This window comes from Platichthys flesus, chromosome 20, assembly GCF_949316205.1.
Source record: "Platichthys flesus chromosome 20, fPlaFle2.1, whole genome shotgun sequence".
NCBI classification, from domain to species: domain Eukaryota; kingdom Metazoa; phylum Chordata; class Actinopteri; order Pleuronectiformes; family Pleuronectidae; genus Platichthys; species Platichthys flesus.
In genome coordinates this window covers 4470296-4483020 of record NC_084964.1, presented here as the reverse complement: position 1 = coordinate 4483020, position 12725 = coordinate 4470296, and the positions used below count along the sequence as shown (strand labels likewise).

Below are 12725 nucleotides of genomic sequence, written 5' to 3'. Positions count from 1 at the left end.
AATCTAGAGTTGGATGTTTTTAACTTTATGGTACATTCCTCCTTTCACATTTTATTTTAATTTGCATTCGCCAAACAGGAGTAATGACAACATGGAACCATAGACTGTATATAAAGAGCATGGGCCTCATGAATCCAAAGACCCATATGTGCCAGATTGTTCTTCCTTAAGGGCTATGAATTATTCATGAATGGTTTCTCTGGGAATACAGTGAAACTGTTGAAGAAGGGGAAAAAAATCCTGGATCCACCCTGTTCTCCAGATCTGCACAAAAATACTGCATGCTTCTTCTAAGGTTAGAGAAAATCTGTTGTTTTGTGTAATCGTTTTTAAAAACATCCACACTGAGGAATGAAGAATTGGTAGGGACTGGTGGGGACAGATGGTTTGTATGTATGCAAAAAACGTTGTGTTCTCTAAAACAAAGTGTTGTTAGTCTTATTTCAGCCACTCACTTTTAGCATCTACTTCTCTGTTTGGTTTATTGGCGCTATCTAATGTCGTCTTCTTCTTCTTCTTCTGTGGTGAAAATAATGATAATCTACATTCTACTCTAACCATCATAACTCTGCCTGCCATGATCTCTGTGCTGGATAAAAGGTTAATATGTTGGAGCCATGGCTGAGTACCTGCTTCCCCTCTTTCAGAGAATTTAATTCTGTACTTTGATAGAGACTGTCTGCTACAGACACATTATCACGATCATATTCCTCGCCAATGTCCATTTCACTCACCTGACTGTTGTTGTACCATCTTTAACCTCAAGAAGAAGAAGAAGAAGAAGAAGAAATAGAAGAAGAAGAAATAGACGAAGAGGAAGAAGAATAAGGACAAGATTCAGAAGAAGAACAAGAAGAAGAGGAAGAACAAGTAGAAGAACAAGTAGAAGAACAACAACAACAAGAACCCAGAATTTGTCTACTCGTGCCAGCTGCTGTGTGCTATTCTCTGTTCAATTTCCTGCAGCGTTTGTGTACTACCGCCATCTACTGCCTAGTCTTTGTTTGGTTCATTGTAAATAAGTGGCTTTGATGCCTTTGACTCTGTCATTTGTCAATGAGCACATATAGTCTTTGATGTCACATGCTCTATTTGAGAATGGACATGATGTAATGTGCCTCGAGAAAATGTGTTTTGGTGCAATACAATTTTTTTTTAATTGAATTTACAGTCAGTGTTGGATATAAATGTATTATTATTTCACCAATAGTTTCATCTCTAAGATTTTTTTTTTATGTAGAACAGAATCTAAACACACTCAACGAGGGCTCTTACACACACTTGACTACTGACTAGATGAGTAACATTTAATCCTTTCATATAATGTTTTAATTGAAGAAAAAAAAACTAATAATTTTCGACTGCTTTCCGACATAATTTATAATATTTTGCACGGGTTGTGTTTATTGTTTAGAAATGATCTCAAGACTGGAAAGAATTGTATTTGGTGCATTTTTGCAAATTTGTATTTATGTCTCCGAGATTTTAAAAACATAGACATGTTGAGGATGAGAGACTAAATCGTCAACCATCTTTAGGTGTTACATACTTCCGTTTACTTATTAAATGTGTCACATGTTCCATGGTTTTACAGCTACAGCTTTTAATAAAAATCGTTCATCCGACTGTAGCCTGTTAATTCTGTTTGCTCATCTCATTCATAGTAAATTCTGTATTTGGACATTGATCAAGAAAAAAAACAGGTCTATCTGTATTCCAGTGACAGCATTTATATCTTTCCAATCCTCTCTCCAAATCCTGATTTATCAAGGTTCAGCTTTAAAAGCAAAGTGGTACTTTTCAAGAAAAAAAAAGAAAGAAAACGCAAAAAAATAAAACAACACAAAATGCAAATACCACACAATGATGTCATGAAAACGCTAATTGGAGTACCGCTGATCCACAAGTATTTTCAACAACATCCTCAATTTCTTACATTGATTGTTCACAGCCCAGCTATACACTAGGTTTGGGCCTAGCTTTGTTGAACTCTGACCAGAGCCTGTTTAATTGTTTCCCTTGCTGCAGTGTTATGGTGAAGAAAAGGATAATATAGTTTCTCCAGCTCTGAACATTACACACATGAACTGATGACAATCTTCTCATCTTCCTCTTTTAAAGGATCATACATTTTTTCAAGAAAACTTGAAAATGTCATTGCCTTATCTTTCTCACGAAACAGGTTGCCTGGATGATAAGTACTGGGCTGTGAGTACTGCCAGAATGAGTGCAGTCTCTCTGTCACTCTCAGTAACTGATGAAAGCATGCAGTTCAGTTTGGGTGGAGATCTGATGTTTTAAATCGATGACACCCCCATTATGTGTATTACTAACTACGTGTTTAAAACCTTCAGACAACCCTGCATTTGTTCAGCTGTCTGTCGGCCCCCTGTGACAGCAGCCTTGACAGAGCAAGACTAGAGCGTATCCGATGCAACTGTGCTAAGTGAATACATGGATGCATTTAACAAAGAACTGACAAGAGATACTGTTGCATTGGGAAAACACGTAGGAAATGCCAGAACAGAGAATGACAGTACAAAAAACAAGAGAATCTAATGTTAACAGAGGTCAATGACTAGGGGATAAGATTCCATCCACTGTTTCACCTGCTGAGTCTTCGGAAGCGGATAAGATGAGTTTAGACTCTTGTGCGGTTGAGGCTCAAGTTGGTTATTATGTTGAAATTAAGGAAGTTATTGCCACAGTAAACAAGTCCTCTGTTGGACAACACATGTTATAAAGGAAGAGCAGGTCCAGGTATTAGTCAGGGCCGCATATGAAAGTGTTCACAAAGTCTTGATCCCTCGTAAGACCAACAAATGTACAAAAGATGACAGCAAGGTCAGCGGCAGCACAATTACTGATGAGAGAATGAAAAACCATATATCCAAGGGGGATGCTGTCACCTGCACTGTATACACCTGTTGTGATTGCAGCCCAAAGACCACTTAAACAGTACCAACATCCAGCGATGGAAAACCTTTCAGTAAGACCCACAAATGAGGTGTCTAAAAAGGGCCCGCCAGATGTGTCTTCCAGCAGAACGTGTCAGAATCAGAATCAGAATTATTTTTATTGTCATGTATATTTGCACATACAGGAAATTGCCTTGATGTGGTTGGTGCACTTTACACACAACTTTATAAAAACAACAATAACGAACAATATAAACAACAATATAAAAAAAACAATATATACAGTAAAAGAGTTACGTTTACATGTAGTAAAACACACAGTCGTGCATCAGATATGAGAAGGCATCAGAGGACTCAGATACAGGGGAGCAACCTGTACTCTTTCAATTCCAGTATGACCTTTCGAGACCGGTGTCAAATGTGTGCTGAATAATTGTACCAAAGCCCCTGAACTTCTCAGACAAACACAGTCGCCACCCAAAGCCAATGGGATTTTGTTGTCAACCGACTTCAAAACTCATGAAAATGAATGTCTGGATGGTCAGGAAGAAGTACAGCCTCCCTCTACATGCGAGGACCAATGGCTGAGCAAGATTTAAAAACCTTTAGTACCATAGAACAGTTAGAAGATGTAAAAGATAAGAGCCAAGGATTTCATCAGGTTAGTCCCATAGGCCAGAACTCCAAGAGTCCGAAGTGGGAAAAGACGATTAGACACAAAACAACTGACTCTTCACTGTATTGTGTGGATTGCGACAGGTCATTCACAGTTGTGGCAAGATTTAGAAAACCTAATCTGAGACACAAACCCAGTTTGTGCACTAAGTGTTGTGAGAGTTCAAAGGCTTCATAGACCTTCGATCTTCGACAAAAAACGTTACTCCACCTACTGTTCTGGCGTTGAATTGCTTTGCAACACACCCAACCCTTAAACCATAAATTAAAACAAGTCTGTCTACAAAACCAAGTGAAAAGCAGCAGCCGCAGTTGCAGAACCATGCGCAGGCCTTAAGGCGCTCAAAAGAAGTTTGGACCTCCATGTGGCAAAACTCCACATGGGTGTCCTATACCCGTGTTCCCACTGTGGTAACCTTTTTTCCGAAGTGTGAACTCACTGACATTATCTAACCCACACAGAGGAAAACCCTTACTCATGCAATGAGTGTGACAAGTGATTCAGGTCTGCTTCAGAGCTGAAAATACACATTCACTATCATACTGGGGAAGGGCCTTTCAGGTGTCAGGAGTGTGGTGAGGGGTTTGTTGAGACTTATTATCTCGCAGCACATAGGAGGAAGCATACAGGGGAAAAGTCACATAAGTGCCCAACTTGTGATATATGTTTGAAAAGTGCAGGGATTTTAAAGAGACACCAGATCAGCCATACGGCAGAGAAACCACACAAATGTTCGCTCTGTGAAATGGTCTGGAACTTATGAAAGCTCATGAAAAGAAGTGTCAATAAATGTGCGAGATTTATTTATTCTGATTGTTTTTAGGTAAATTACATCATTGTAATTTTACAAGGCTACCTTTAACAGTTTAGCATTGGAGCTTTACTGTATAGCTTACTCAATGATGGAGATGAGAGAATAAAATGCACACATATCATCACACTTTCATTATCATTCGTGTCATCTAGCTAGACCACGTGTGAAGATTGAGGCCTTTTATATAGAAGTCTTCACATTGAGGCACCAAAAATGATCCTGACAAGTCAAATATATTCAGAATTATCAAAACCCCTCTGAGCCTGGATTATGAAAATGAAGATTAGACAATCTATATAATTACCTCCGCCAAGGAGGTTTTGTTTCATATGCTTCTGTTTCTTTGTGTGTTGGTTAGCAAAATGACATTAAAAACTACTGGACAGATCTCCATGAATCTTGGTGAAGGAACGGGTCAAAGAAGAATCCATTACATTTAAATGTGGATCCAGGAATATGTTTTCACTTTCTTTAACGTTGTGAGATATTAAACATTTTATTTTATTGCTCAGAGAATAATTCATGGATCTTGATTAATAAAAGAAAAAACAGGCACAGTCAGGGGGCTGATATTTAAGAGTGTGTGTAATTTGTTGCAGATCAAAATAAAAATCTAGAGCATTTTAATTTGTGCCATTCGAGTTAAAGTTTTGAAAATGTTAATGTGATAAAAATACAACCTGAGAATTGTGTTTATGTTGTTTTAAATAAAAACAGATTTACAGTTCATTGTATAATTGTTGGAAATGCAATAACAGGAGAAAAGTACCGTGGCCCTGAGAGCTCAACAAACAGCAACTTAAGAAAACACATGCATGTTGACAAAACACAAGCAAGTTGACAAAACACAAGCAAAGTAAGAAAACATCTCCATCAATTTCACAACACAACACAACACATTACAGAAACGCGCAGCAAATAGTCACACGCGCTGCAAATAGATACACGCGCAGCAAATAGACACACGCGCTGCAAATAGACGAACGCGCAGCAAATAGACGTCCAATATACTATACAATTTCGGTTCCGCACATATTGTATGGTGTATTGGACGTTTTAGTGTCTCCTGTGTCCATCCCTTTTAGCTGTCCTCTGGAAACACTTCCGTTGTGTTGTCGCCTCTATTTGCTGCGCGTTCGTCTATTTGCTGCGCGTTCGTCTATTTGCAGCGCGTGTGTCTATTTGCAGCACGTGTTTCTATTTTCAGCACGTATGACTATTTGTTGCGCGTTTCTCTAATGTGTTGTGTTGTGTTGTGAAATTGATGGAGCTGTTTTCTTACTTTGCTTGCTACTTTTGTCAACTTGCATGTGTTTTGTCAACTTGCATGTGTTTTCTTAAGTTGCTGTTAGTTGAGCTCTCAGGGCCACCGTAGAAAAGAGTATGACATTGGATCATGACCATCATGACTTGTATCAGTGTTTTTTTCACACCAGCAGATGGCGCTACAAGATAACTACACTGTCTCCGGAGTGTAATTGGCTGCACGGTCAACGGGGGCCTGTGCTTTTTATGAACAATCCGTTGCTCCCGTCTAAGGAGACGAATCAATTAATTGATAACAACTTTTACTTTCAAATTCCAGAGAGGGTCATTTTATGTTTTTTGTTTTAAAAGAAATATGTTTGAAAGAAATTCAATTAAACTTTAAACACTAAATTAGAGGCAGAGAAAAATCTCATATTATTTGAGTTTGTATATTATTGTATTTTTTTCCCCTTCATCTATTAAACTTGTTGGGATCTGTCTGTCTGATCCCAGTAATCCAGAAATAGGTTCCGTCAACAAACCGTCAAGTTCGTCGGATTGATGAAGTAATATTAGTTGCTAGATTCGCAGAGGTTATGTAAATTTGCCTTCAAAATAAAAGCCTTCATCGGGTGGTAGGTAACAGTACAATAAGGTTGATGCGCAGTAGTTCTAGAAATCCACAGTCTAAATCTCAGTGTGGATAATTCGCTTATATGCAGACGATGGCAGATGACGGACCACAAATGCAATAAGGATAAAACAATGTCAATGAATGGTTTTAAGATCTTGCAGGAACGTTAATTAGTCGAGCTTTACTTTGACAGTCACTACCGGAAAGTGCTCTGAAGTCCCACAGTCCGCTTGACGCCCGCTCCTCGGTCTCGTGCTGTCCGGCGCTGCTTCCCGCAGTGACTCTGATGTCAATGTATCCGTCGGCACCTGCACCGGCCACAACAGGTGAGAAGCGTCCATCTCCTCATACACAATCATTCTGAAGTTAAAGCTGAGGGGGAATCGAACCCCGGCTGTAGTTGTTCTGTCAGTGGCTCGGTACCGACAGACGGACGCGTGTTTTGGAGCGGGAGCAGCCTTCTGACAGTTGAGGCTGACAAGTTTAGCGACCCACCGAGGCGACACGGTCGACACCGCGAACATGGCAGCGGACGAACTTGACAGAGTACCGTGTTCAGGAAAACGCCGAAGTCTTGTGTTCATTTTCCCCAACGCTCGTTCCTCAGCAGGAGCCGACCACACCGGCCGAATTTGTGTGGAGCTTCCGTAGTTCAAACTACACTTCAGAGGACAAACTATCAAAGCCCTGTCATGTATTTACAAACAAGAAGTGAACAGCTATTTGTTTTAATCACCCAAACACAGCACCTCTGTTAACCAACATGTAATTCTCTCACCTCATCTGCCATAATCCCGAGGGGACATGTCGGGAGATCAAGGTGTTGCTGTAGATCTTTTTGTATTTGGAATATGACGAATTTATAAACAACAGTGATGATGACTTCTATGTCTTTTTTGTGGATGTGTTTATTCGCTGACACGCCAAATGGGATTAAATAGCTAAAATATGACATTTGGGGTCTGATATGGTCCGCATGATTGAACAGAGCGTCTCCTCAGTCCCCTTCTTCTCCATCCAACTCTCTCCCCCCCCCCCATCTAGGCTCTAAATCCTATAAGTGAGCCTGTTTTTAACATTAAAACCCAATTATTGAGAAATGTGCGGAACAAACAATGGCAGTGAATTGAGTTGCTCCCACTTGCCTCTTTAAATACCTCCTGATTGTGTTTTTTTAAGACAAAACCTGACAAAACCCTCCCATTTTGGGACCCCTTGTTTATTTTCTCTCTGGTGTTGGTGAGGGGCTGCACGGCTGTGCAGTTGTTTACTGGCTGGCAAGGTGCCGGGCTAGTTTTAGATCATATGTCAGTGCAAAGACACGCGTTTGGAATCTGCTGCTGGGCAACACTGCTGCACGATGACCCCAGTTAGACCTGAGGAATAACTGAACCGAACTGAATTGAACTGTCTTAACAGCCTCAACCGGCCTGGAAGTGGAAAACGGCCTCCTCGTGTTTTTTTGACTTGCAAAGTGGAGCATGGGTTGAAGAAGGGTGTTCACCTGAGTGGGTGTGTCGTGTCTGTTGGGATGACAAAGGGAATAGTAATGCTTTTGAGGATTGCAAAACAAATCCAGTTGAAATTAAGGACTGCTAGGAACAGGACAGACAGTGCTCCTGGACTCCTGTTGTGATTGTAGGCTGTGTGTCTCAGTGACACAGCCCGAGTGATGTTGTGTCACTGCTAGAATCAGACAAAACCCAGAGGGACTGTTTTACCCCTGCATGAGAAAATGTCTTCTGGTTATTTTGCTTATCGTCAGTGTTGTTTCTCCATCCGTCGTCCCATGGGACTGCGATTTCAGCTGAATTGCTTCTGAAGCAGAAGTCATCTGTGCCTCGCTTTTCCTTCTTTTTCCAAAGACATCAATTGGCAGAGTGCCAGACACAGCTTGACTGGAAAAAGATGCTTCCTTATATTTCAGGAGGAGTGTTATCAATGGACAGAGTCTTTACTCCTGCACGGGAAGAGTAAGAGATTAGCTGCACACTCCTGAGGGACTGGGCTTCCTGGATCTGGGAAAACAAACAGTAGTTGGGGTAAGTCGAAGGCCTGAACCCTGACATCAGTCATCCATCAAAAAACTCTTTTGATGATCACAATCAGGTCAACACTTTAGCTTGGCACTCATGCTGCTGAATGGGCTGCACTGATTGGTGGAAAAATAACTGTTTGTCATTTGTCAAGTAAAGAGTGACAACTAAGAAAGCATTCTCTGGTTTCAGCTCTTTAAATGGCACGATCTGCTACTTTTCACTTAAGTCATTGTAAATTGAATATCTTGAATGTCTTGTTTTGTACTTTTGGTCAGACAAATGGAAATTTGAGCATGGCACATCATGTACTGGAACACCACTATTTACTAACATGTTAAAGACAAAGCCAGTGGCTCCCATGCACTCTTGGGGGGGTGAGTTGGTTCATAGAGCCATTGCAGATGGAGTTGCACAAGTCGGGTCAAAATCTATATGTCAGCAACAGAATCTGGATCTCAATGAAGAGTCCTTAGGTGCTTATTAAAGATGCTTTCATGCACTGAACTGCGGATAGGCTCCCTGAAAAAAGGATCTGTATGTTAGAACGTGTTGTCCGACTCGGTTGCTGTAGACATTTTCCAGAGTTTGGCTTTCGGGCCTCCAAGTAAAACCCACGTGTAGAATAATGTCCGGAGGATTCATCTTGAGCGATTAGGCCTGTTAATGATGTTTCTAACATGCAGCTTATGTGAAACTGAAAAAACAAACAAATAAATAATGGGATGAAAAAGATGTGGCATACACATGGAAGACACCAACAAAGATGTATATTGGAAATACAACAAGATTGTCGGGATTTGGGCCGACGGCAGTGTCGATGTGCTGTGAACAAAAATGTGATCTTCACAGCGGAATTAATACATCATGTCCTGTCCCCTGAATGCTCTACTCAGACGTCCCTTCTTGTCTGAATGCTCAAGAGATTTTTCTGTTGTCGTGACTCTTGGACTTGTGCTTGCTGCCTCACTACCACACTGTCATGGCCTACTGAGGCAGAACCAATATTAATGTTAGGAGTTAATGCAGCACTCACACACATGTGTGTTAGAGGCTTCAATGGGAACTCGGCTCCTTCACTTTGAATGCAGTGACATCATGGATTGCTTTGCTTTAATTGCAGGCAATAGCCAATAAAGTTATCCTTTATTTTTTTGGATATAGATAATATGATTTAAATATAAAAAAAGTGATCAAAGATTAAGTTAAAAACAACCAAGCAGAATCTCTGTAGCAGAGATTTTGATTCTCTGCTACAGGAAACCTTTGATACCCAGTCTTACATAATCATATGGTGATCTGTGATCATACATAAACTTAAAGTGATTTTTCTGTGTCTCCTTTCTAGTGTAAAGGCAGGTCTGGCTGCTGCCTCCAGGTTGAAGGAGGCAGACTGTGAACATACTCTCAGCCCTGCAGGCAACTGACCCTCCAGCGGTTCTACTATAACTCCAAGACCACCTTCATCCCAGAGAATGGATCCACACTCCAACAACTTGAGGAAGAAGACCTCCTGGGCCAGTTTGCCTCATGCTCCCTCTCTCTAGCTGCTGCTGAGGCTCAGTATTCACAACTCCACCTCATGGCTGAGTTTCAGCATCTGTCTGTGAACTCTCTGACAAACGTTTGATGAACCCGTCCGCCTGAAAGAGCATTCAAAAGTCAAACCAAAGTGACCCAGGCTGCCGACTGTGAGCAGTTAGTGCGTCTGCGGTTGAGACTGTAATCATGGGGAAAGAACAGGATCTGCTGGTGGCAGTGAAGAGCGGGGATCTCCTGCTGGCTCACAAGCTTCTCTCCAAAGTCAAGTGCAACAAAACCAGTAAGTATGGAGCCCACAGAGGCAGGGGGATTGTTGGTTTTCTATTATTTCTATGCAATGTTGTTTTTGTTCTGTGCTCCCGGCCTGGGAGTGTGATTCTTTCCACTGTGAAACAGAACAATGATAGCAGAGTCAGAGCTATTGCCAGTGGCTATGCCGTTGCTTCTAAACCAAGTGCAGTTTCTTTGCGATAACCACAGGAACTGGTTCAGCTGTCGACCACATAACACAGCCCCCCGCAGCAGACAGGTCAGGGACAATTTGAAACTAAGTGGATTCAAACTGTGGCACAACACAGACTAATCTCCTAAATGCAGACCCCTGCAGCACGCATGTCTTGCTGTGTGGGTTTTAGTGGGCTTTCTTCTTCTTTCAGAGTTCCTTATCTGTAGATTCCAAGTCAGGCGACAGGCGAGCTCTCTTTACAGTAGCGTTGTCCCAAATGACAGGGTGCTCCCTTATCCAAGCCCAGGGAAAGTCAAGGCCAAGCAGGCTGTGAAGTTGAAGCCTCTCTTTGTGGCGTTATCTGTTCTGGGCTTTCATCAGCATGGCTGGATGCTAAATGACAAGCCCTGAGAACAAAGCTGTGGCTGTCAGGAAAAAGCCTGTTACACACTACACAGACAGTGAGAGCTGCTTGGCAGAGAATATTGAAAGTGATATTGTCTGTTTTCGTACTTCTGTGTGTGTCTGTACTTTGGTTTGGGAACAATGAATCGCTGCCAAACTGGCTTGGAAAAGTAAATGAGTAACGTTCTCTTCTGTTTTATTAACCACCATCAAGTTGCCCCTTAGCAAAGCACCTCATATCTTTCGGAATAGCAGCACCTTGTGGTTTAACTGGGCGGCTCAAAAATGAGTATTGTGGACGATTCAAAATGACTTTTCCATTAAAATATATAAAGACATATTGAAAAAGATACATAATAATAATTAAATTAATTGAAACAGGGAAAACATTTTATTTATCTGTATGTGTTAGTAACTAATATCCACACCACTACATGTCAGATTGAAAATGCATCGACTTTGCTATCGATGCAACTGCCGTTATAGAGCCATTAGAAGTTTGGAAACGTTGCTGGCCCTGTTTCAGTTTGAAAACTCCTGAGCTGCGTTTTATTCTGGCAGGGCAGAAACCGCTTGCTGATTGGGTCTGTGTAGTAGACCTCTTCTGCAATTAACAACCAAATGCTTCTTGTGTACACCATCATTCGAATGAGGTCATGTCATGTCACTGATTCAGTGCCCAAACGCTTGTGTAGACGGAGATTGTTGTAGTCCAAAAATCCTGTTCTTAACTAAAATGTAGGCATATGGATGTAGCCTCAGATTAAGTGAAAGCACGTGAATGAAGGTGAAGTGTCCATTTCAGAACTAGTTTAAATGAAACTGCTGGAGGGAGTTTTTATGTAGATTCAGCTGAAATTCAAGTTCAAGTTCATGGAAGACAAATTGATAATTGTGCCAGTTGAAGCAGATGTTGTCCTCAAATATATAACCTGAAAGAAATTTTATTGTCAGCAGCAGACACATTAGCACAGAAATCCATAGACTATTTTCCATAGTTCCACCCTCTGCGATTTCCACTGCATGTGGTGAAGCCACAATAACAACCAGAGAGATCAAAAGTGCTTCTTACTTGCCGTTTTGGTTGCAAGATGGCAGATTCACGTCGTATGTGCCATAAATCAAGTCCAAGTTTTTCTGCATAATAACATACCCAGTGGCAGACAGAATTGCGTAGGAATCTAAACACAAAAATCATAATTCTCTAGTGGTTCCATTATGCAATCAACATTTCCTTTATAATGATACGTTAAAGAAAAATTCTTCATTTATATGATCCCTGTGCCATGCGCCCAAGGACAAATGTAACATTTCGGTCCGCCTGCTGAAATTAAATATTTACCATGTTATTTTTTCCAGCATGTTTGTATTGTCAGGAAAAACATGACAAATCACAAATATAGCATTACAGCCTCTAGTGTCTTTTATTGGTATTTTCTATGTATTGTCGAACACAAAGATTGTGATTGCTTATGATTACTCTCAAAGCCTTATGTGACCAATAACTGAGTTTAAGTGACATTGTGATTACAAACAAAACTTATTCATAAGTGAAAATCCTCTGGAGAGGTCAGGTGCTTTTTAAGCTGTTGTACTGGTGTCAGGCCGACATGCTGGACATTCCCAAGGCCCCAGGCTAAGCCCTGGGCCGGGGCTGGGTGCAGATGGAGGAGGGAGGCACCTGCCCTGTGACTGCACCCTGAAGTTGTAGGGAGTGGCGGGGGGCCTTGGGGGTCAGGGAGGGAGTGAGCATGTGGAGTACAGACAAATACAGGCTGGTGAAAAGGGGCATCTGGTCAGCTGGTCATACTGGATGCATAGGACTTAGAGTTTGAGACAAAAGAGAAAGGGAGTATGAGATAACCTTTGAGTTACATAATAGAAAATTCACACGATAATGTAAGAGAACCTCGCATATAGTCAAGTACTATTTGTGAGTATTTATTCAAAGTTGAGGAAAATGACCAATATTCAATATTTGCCTAGTTTGGTATGTTGCTATAGGTT

General features: G+C 41.2%; 1 protein-coding gene across 3 annotated transcripts in view; it reads left to right on the top strand.

The window, feature by feature from the left end:
* Window positions 1-6557: 6557 nt before the first annotated feature.
* Window positions 6558-12725, top strand: part of LOC133975774 (caskin-2-like) — a 50054-nt gene continuing 43886 nt past the window's right edge. For 2 of the 3 annotated variants that reach the window (XM_062413750.1, XM_062413749.1), the window contains exons 1-2: window positions 6558-6616; window positions 9675-10148. In XM_062413750.1, the coding sequence (XP_062269734.1) occupies window positions 10055-10148 (94 nt within the window). In that variant the 5' untranslated portion in view covers window positions 6558-6616; window positions 9675-10054. Of the gene's footprint in view, window positions 6617-9674; window positions 10149-12725 lie in introns of those variants that run through there. The other variant, XM_062413751.1, reaches the window with a different exon arrangement.